Source organism: Belonocnema kinseyi, chromosome 10 (genome assembly GCF_010883055.1).
Source record: "Belonocnema kinseyi isolate 2016_QV_RU_SX_M_011 chromosome 10, B_treatae_v1, whole genome shotgun sequence".
Taxonomy (NCBI): domain Eukaryota; kingdom Metazoa; phylum Arthropoda; class Insecta; order Hymenoptera; family Cynipidae; genus Belonocnema; species Belonocnema kinseyi.
The window spans coordinates 80,637,158-80,645,478 of NC_046666.1; the positions used below are offsets into that span (position 1 = coordinate 80,637,158).

The following is an 8,321-nucleotide window of genomic DNA, read 5'->3' on the forward strand; positions in this document are numbered from 1 at the left end:
TACTTTTTTAATTTATTTCCTTTCGTAACGAGATATAAAACATTAAAAAATTTGTAATATAATTTTGTTTTGAAGGGAAAACACACTCACATTTAGTGATCTTAAATTTTCATAATATGGTGAAAATCAAAATCTCCGATATTAACTTTACACTTAATAGAGAAATTTTAATTAAATATACGCTTCCTCTTTTTTATTAAAAAGTTACTGATCTGAATTTCTGAAACTATAAGAAATAATGACTTTTTTAGTTAAAAAATATTTCGAGCATTTTTCATTGGAATCAAATTTAAAAACGTAGTTTCATGCGTTCTCTTGTATTTCCTAAAATTTTCGAGCAATAACTTGTTTATAAAGAAAATTTTCTACAGATAAATAAAATCAACATAGTGAAAAAACTTCAGTATTGTAAATATTTTATCTATTTACACGCCCATAATATTCAAATTATGTCTATTTTTAAATTCTACCATCAAAATTTTCTAAATAATTAAAAATTTATATTTATAGTTTTGTTTGAATCTGCCGCTTATACACGTGAGTTATGACTTTATTTTTATTGGCTGTGTGAACGAACATCCAAAGTCGTTGTTGATTCTAGCACCGTATTTTGATATATTCCAAATTTTATACAATTTTAGTTTAAAAATATGGAAAACGTCCGAAAAAGAAAGCTGATTAACCACTCCAGTGATTCAGACGATGAAAACGAAAGTAAATATTCAAAATTTATCATTTTCCTCTCCAATTTATGTATTTTTGCTCTAATGATTCTCAGATGCCGAATCATTTTGAGGTTAAGTTTGTATTTACAGATTTTAAAGCTTATTAATTTATATTATTGACGAGAGCCTTTTATTTATAATTTATAGCTGAAATTAATTATTTTTTAAAACTTAAAAAATTTTCCTTATTAATTTTAAAAGAAGGCCGTGACCGTGTATTTTTTCTGTGATTAGTGGAATCTAGAAAAGGCATTCGAAATGTTCGAAACTTCGATACACATTTGTTAGGTAAAAAATAACTATTATTGATTTATAAATTATTAAATTGATGCATCTTGTAAGTTTTACTAAATCTGAGAAAAATTATTTCATAAATCATCAAATTTAACGTCGAAGGTGTAAATGTGGTAACAAGGTTAGTGTACAAATTTGTAATTAAAAACAAATTAGTTATTAACTTTTGTATTACAACATAATGATTATATCTCCTATTATTTGTAGAAAAATTTGACTCATTAATTGTTAATTTAATAAATTATTTTAAAAAAACGGAGATGCTTTTAGAAAACTCCAAATCGTAATTGTGCCGTCTGGTCTTTTGTTATCTATTCTTTTTCGAATAAAAATGTAAGTAGGTTATAATAATGAAAAAAAATATTTTTGTATATAAATTTACACAGAAAAATTTTTTTGTAATCAATTTAGAAATCATACAATTTAAAATAAGTAAGGTTTTCAATATCACTGAACCTTCGTTCATAATTAAATTTTGTAATTTTTATTGTCATTAATATTCTAATAAATGATTACAAATTTAACGTAAATGTACGTTATAAGAAACAGTTGATGTTTAATTTTTAGTTTGAAAAACACATTGAGACATATTTATTTAGTATAAATTTATCACAAATCTAATGTTTAATTATATAAAATGCTTGCATAAATTGTTATTCTAATAATTTGCTCAACATTCAAAAATATATCTAAAGATTTATTTTCCATGACTTTCAGATTTTTCTATTCTCATATATAATCTATAATTGATTTATAGGAAATAATTCTACGAGATCAAGGAGTACGGATGCTCCAAGATTATGTCCCTACTTAGATACAATCAATCGCCAATTTCTCGATTTTGATTTTGAGAAACTCTGTTCCGTTTCCCTTTCGAGAATCAATGTCTACGCTTGTTTAGTTTGCGGGAAATATTTCCAAGGCAGAGGCACAAATACTCACGCATACACCCACAGTGTAGCTGAAAGTCATCACGTCTTTTTAAATTTGCATACTCTCAAGTTCTACTGTCTCCCAGACAATTATGAAATAGTCGGTAAGTTGCATTTGCTTAAAGTAATTTGGCCAGAAGTGAAAAATATTCACATTGATACTTATACTTATTGCATTATTATATTACCTATCTTGCTTATTATATTTAATCATATTTGTTCCTATTGAAAAACCGCTGTAAAATTTTGCATCCAAATCTCACTTAATTCATTCCTTTCTTATATTTACGGTCTTCTAACTATAAGCAATAAGTCATTATATTTTCAACAGATTCGTCACTGGACGATATTAAATACGTCCTCAATCCAACTTTCGACAGAGCCCAGATCAATCAGTTGGACACGAATGCAAAACTTTCTCGAGCCATTGATGGATCGATGTATTCGCCAGGAATAGTTGGCTTAAATAATATCAAAGCAAACGACTATTGTAATGTTATCCTTCAGGTAAAATTTAATATTCATTTTTCACATTTTGAAATCACGACTGACAATACAAAATTTAATTTTCCCATTACTTTTGTTCTGGTATAGAAGGCTTCAAAAAATCTTAAAAATGTCTTATTCTTATCATTCGTTTTTATCCCAACTACTTAACTCTGAACCTTTCAAGAAACACAATACTTTTTTTGTAATGTATTAAGAAAAATTGTAAAATTGTACTTTCAGGCCTTGTCGCACGTAACACCTCTACGAGACTTTTACCTGAGAGAATCGAATTACGACAAAGTTAGAAGGCCTCCTGGCGATTCGTCCTATCTTCTAGTTCAGCGGTTTGGAGAACTCATGAGAAAGTTGTGGAATCCGCGAAACTTTAAAACCCACGTTAGTCCGCATGAAATGCTCCAGGCTGTTGTCTTGTGGAGTAAAAAGAGATTTCAGTTTATAGAACAAGGTAAATAAACAAAATATTGGCAATGGGGTAATATTTATAAACATTTGTCATTATGCACAATTACAAAATTATTATTTTTAGGTGATCCTGTTGACTTTTTATCATGGTTTTTAAATGCGTTGCATTTAGCCCTTAATGGCACAAAAAAGAGGGGTTCCAGCATAATTTACAAAACTTTCTTGGGTCACATGAGGATATACACTCGAAAAATTCCACCTCTTGAACTTGAAGAAAGTCAAAGGAGCGAGTTAATGAACACATTAGAGTATCGCGAAACAGTTACGGAAAGTCCATTTTTGTATCTTACCTGTGATTTGCCACCTCCTCCACTTTTTAAGGATCAATTTACGGAGAATATAATTCCTCAAGTAATTATAGGCAACTAAACCTACTTAAAAAATGAGAGACCAACAGACTTATTATTAAATTTAAGCTAGTTTAAGTATGCCAAATAAAAATGAAAATAATGTTCTTTTACAGGTAAATTTGTACACTCTCTTAAATAAATTCAACGCAATATCAGAGAAGGAGTACAAAACTTATAAGGAGAATTTTATGAAGAGATTCGAGATCACGGAATTGCCTCCGTATCTCATTTTGTACATTAAGGTTGTAGATTATATTATTCCATTTTAGACTTGATAATTGATTAATCTCATTTTTAAATAATAATCTTCCTTTTTCAGAGATTTACGAAGAATACTTTCTATGTAGAAAAGAATCCAACGATTGTCAACTTTCCAGTCAAGTGAGTTTCCTTTCTTAATTTAGTGTTTTGAAGAAAAAAACTTATTGATAGATTAAAGGGTTAACCACTCGGCTTTTAAGTGTACATGAGATTTTAGTGATTTCAAAAAATTTCAAAGAATTTGACAAACCATTCAAATTTTGTAGACAGACATTAAATATTTCACAAATATTTCAAATAATTTTAAAGTTTTACAAAAGGTTTCAAAAGATTTTAAGGATTTCACAAGGATTTCAATGATTTGCAAAATTTGAAGACTTCAAACAATTTACGAAAATTTCAAAGGATTTCAAAATATTTTAAAGTTTTCGAAAGACTTCAAAGAAATTTAGAAAATAATTTAAAGATTTACAAAAGATTGCACATATATTTTAAAGGTTTTAAAAAGATTCTAAAGATTTCAAATAATTTTAATGATTTAAGAGAGGTTTCAAAAGATTTCACATAGATTTCAAAAGCCTTTAAAAAATGTACCAAATTTCAAAGATTTACAAAATATTTCATGATGATTTTAAAGATTTTACAAAAAGTAACCAAAATGTCAAATTATTTTAAAATATTTCAAAATGGTTTCAAAAGATTTCGAAAGACTTCAAAAAATTTGCAAAATATTTCAAAATGATTTCGAGAATTTCAAATGAACTAACAAAAATTTCAAAGATGTACGAAAGATTTCTCAACGATTTTAAAGATTTTACAAAGGTTTCAAAAAATTGTACAGAAATTTTGTCTGGTTTTAAAAGATTTCGAAATACTTCAAAAAATTTTACAAATATTTCAAAGATTTATAAAAAACTGCACAAAATTTTCAAAAAATTTAACAAAAATTTTTAACATTTTTAGAACATTTCAAATATTTCGCAAATGATGTAAAAAGATTTTACAAAAATACACTAAGTGTGTAAAAGTACACTAAGAGTGATGAACCCCTCGAGAAAGATGTGCATTAGAGTTGTTTGAGATACTTGAAAATTGTTTAAGGAACGTTGATTTTGGTGATATTTTAACGCCGGAAGTAAAAGCGAGACATCCGTTTACGACTTACGATTTAGTGGCCAATATTGTCCACGATGGTGAGCCTGCTCACGGAACTTACAGGGTTCATATATTACATCGAGCCACTGGCCAGTGGTACGAGATGCAAGATTTACACGTTACACAGATTCTCCCCCAGATGATTACGTTGACGGAGGCCTACATACAAGTCAGTTAATATATATTTTTAAGATTATTTATAGATTATTTGTAGATGAATAATTTACTTTACTTAATTCAATTAAATATCATGAAGAATATAATTTTTAATTTGTAATTTCCTTTTCGTTTCACAGATTTACGAACTGAGGAAGGACACGCAACAGTCGAATGGTGCAAAATCTTAATTCATATTTAACTAGCTTCAGTATGAATCACTGTAAAGATAAGGGTGAGTTTCGAAAGTTCTAAATGTGGACTAAAAGTTTTAAATCATCCGATCAGAAATCTTACAAAGCTCTAAGTTGTGTCTTTCGTCATTTAATTGTAAAATAATATTATCTTCGTTTTTCGCAATATCGTTTTTTTTTTTTTTGTAAAAAGGACATTAAAAAGAAAATAGATGTATGATTTCTTAATAATTATATAAATAATATTAATAGTTTTTTTTGTTATTTATGCAGAAAAACTCTCCAATGTGTCTGTTATTAGGTCATGATAATTTTGCGAGTTACTTTGCATATTTTGAAAAATTCTGCGCTTTTAAAGTTAAGGTTCAGTTTAGTGTTTGAATAGAGTCTAATATGAAGAATTAATATGATATTGAGTAAATAGTGCACTGTCACGTTCACTGTTAAAAATGAAGAATTTTTACATTCTCATTCATGAGAGTGTAATGTAATCGTCCAAATTTTCGATCTCTGGTTTTTAACGAATCTTTGCGTTTCGGCACGCACAGAATCCGAAAATCATACAATTTTGTCGGTGTTTGTATGTACGTCTGCTTGCCTGCATGTCTGTATGTATGGTTATCTGAATGTTGTAGCCAGGCTAACTTTTGAAGGATTTATCCAATCAAGTCCGCATTTAATACACTTCTGAAGGTCCCAAAAATGAAGGTTAAGTTCGTTAATTAGACATTCCCAACAAAAAATTATAAATTGAGAGCATTTTCCAATTTTGAAATTTTTTTTCTTCTTTTCATGAAATATAGCCTAAGATTTAGGACCAAAAGGGAATTTTCATTATATTTGTTCTTGACATAAACATGAACTAAAGAATCTTATTCTAAATAAGAAATCGCAACACAGGAACCAAGTTTTCAAAATAATTTACAAACTCTCGTCTATCAGTGCACTTAGGTTTTGAATTCTTGATCATAATTATTTTTATTGGTTATACAAAAAATAATGCTTAATAAATGTATATTTTAATTTTAAATGTTTAAATTATGTCTCTTAAAGAATAATTGAATTAAGATATAAATTATTTTACAGTTTTGGATGACTTTAATGTAATAAATAGAATCAATCTTATCGTAGATGAAATTTGATGAATTTTTTATAATTTTATAGTATCTTTTTTTTAATTTTATATATATATATATATATATTTTTCTTTTAATTTTGCTAGCTAAAAGACTTTGGGAAAATTGAATCAAAATGACAAAAAAATCTATTATGCTTAATAAATATTTTCAACTATTCAAACAATTCCAAGTTATTTTTAAACTTGTGAAAAATTTCATTTTTCTCAATGTAGATTGTTGAAGATTTTGAAACAGGAAGCTGGATTAAAATTTTTGAAGGTTGCAAGAGAATAAAAGTGTTCTCTTTAGATTCCCAGAAAAATGTTAAATGATTTTTCTAAAAGATTTCAAAGTATTTCCAAAAAAATTTCGAAAAATAATCTGAGAGCCTTGAAGACAAATTTGTTTGTCTTTAAAATATTTTAAGAAAAACTGGGAAAATGTTTAAAGACATTCAGAACGTTCAGATATATTAAAAAGATTTTAAAAAATGTTTAATTTGATAATTATAAAAATTGGGAGAAAAATGTAGATTTTTTACAATTTTATAAAAAAGAAGGTTTTTATGAATTTAGAAAGGTTTTTAAAAACTCAAACAATATTCTCTAGATTATTAGGAAAATTTAAAGTTATTTTCTGGAAGATTCCAGTTCATTTTTTTTTATTTTGCAGAATTTAAAAAATGGTAGTTTAAAAAAATTTCAAGTCTTAAAAAATAAACTAAAATTACATAGTAAACAAAATTTAATTAATGTTAATAAATTCATTTCAAAAATTTTTTTTCGTCATAACTATTTTCATGAAATTTAGCCTAAGATTTAAGAGGGAAAGGGAATTTTAAGTATACTTTCTTTCAAAATAAACATGAACTAAAGTTATTTCAAGGTAAAAAATAAACGTTAAAAATGATTTATAAAATCGAGGAAAATATTTTACTATTAATTATAACTAGTTTTTTTAAAAAGAACTTGAGGTGAACTTTTTAAATAAATATTTTACAATTTTCATTGTTTATTTAACAGTAGTTTTTACAGTTTAATGTTTTTCTCTCTCACTTTAGGTAAAAGTTGCAACTATTATTTAATCCTAGTGCTGTAGGGCTTATTTTATTCCTGAGAAGATTCTCCGAAAATCTAATCGATACGTTTTTAGATAAAAAATTTTATTTAGGGATTATATAATCGTTATTTTTGTAAACAACAGGTTTTTATAAATAATTTTTTAAAAAACTACCAATGAGATTTGCAGAAAATCTTTTAAGGAATAAAATAAGCGATAAAGCATTAGAATTAAATAAGAATTACAACTTTTACTTACAGAGAAAAAGGAAAACATTAAACTCTAAATTGTTCTTGTCAAATAAAGAAAATCCGAAATATTTTTGTCAAAAGTTCACCTCGAGTTCTTTTCCAAAATTAGTTATAATTAACATTAGCACATTTTCCTCCATTTTATAAATCATTTTAACAAGGTTCATTTTTTGAAATTGAAATAACATATGATATTTATAAATAAGGAAGCAAACTATGTTCATTAAAACACATAATTTGTTTATTAAAATATTTAAATATCGAAAATGAATATAAATTAATAAATAAAATAAATATTACGTTATGTATTATATAATATAATAAAAATGTTATAAAATTTAGACTATTTTCTTTTCGGATATTTAAAATTTACACAAATAATTATATGTTTAATTTGATTGCACATGAATAATAATTTGTTTTGGCTAGTAGAAATGCATTGGGATTTACGTCATAAAAGATTTGTCATGAGAGTTGACGGTGGCCGTGTGGGGTGCCACCTATGCAGTTGGCCTAGAATTTAAATATTGCACGGTGAAAATGTTAAAAAAAAATGTTTTTCAAATGAAAATAATTTTCTAATAGTTCTGGATAAAAGATAATAATTTTTAAGATTTTGTATTACCTTCCGCGCTCGGTCTTTGCATTACCCTCCACATTTGTGCACATACCACAATGCGAAATTTTCTACATTGTACGTTAAAAACTATTATATCAAATTCCTGTTACAATTTCTTTTTGTGTGTACCTTGGTTTGGTACTGCTTATTCAGATATTGCAAAATAATGTTCACATTTTATTTTTCCTGATCCTAATAGGACCCTGTTGTGGTTGTTTAATCCTTTTCCCTTTTT

General features: G+C 26.5%; 1 protein-coding gene across 4 annotated transcripts in view; it reads left to right on the forward strand.

The window, feature by feature from the left end:
- Nucleotides 1-581: 581 nt before the first annotated feature.
- Nucleotides 582-8,321, forward strand: part of LOC117181820 (U4/U6.U5 tri-snRNP-associated protein 2) — a 34,990-nt gene continuing 27,250 nt past the window's right edge. For 3 of the 4 annotated variants that reach the window (XM_033374810.1, XM_033374809.1, XM_033374808.1), the window contains exons 1-9: nt 582-714; nt 1,777-2,055; nt 2,283-2,458; nt 2,681-2,906; nt 2,988-3,274; nt 3,387-3,515; nt 3,593-3,654; nt 4,636-4,858; nt 4,986-5,080. In XM_033374810.1, the coding sequence (XP_033230701.1) occupies nt 651-714; nt 1,777-2,055; nt 2,283-2,458; nt 2,681-2,906; nt 2,988-3,274; nt 3,387-3,515; nt 3,593-3,654; nt 4,636-4,858; nt 4,986-5,036 (1,497 nt within the window). In that variant the 5' untranslated portion in view covers nt 582-650 and the 3' untranslated portion in view covers nt 5,037-5,080. Of the gene's footprint in view, nt 715-1,776; nt 2,056-2,282; nt 2,459-2,680; nt 2,907-2,987; nt 3,275-3,386; nt 3,516-3,592; nt 3,655-4,635; nt 4,859-4,985; nt 5,232-8,321 lie in introns of those variants that run through there. The other variant, XM_033374807.1, reaches the window with a different exon arrangement.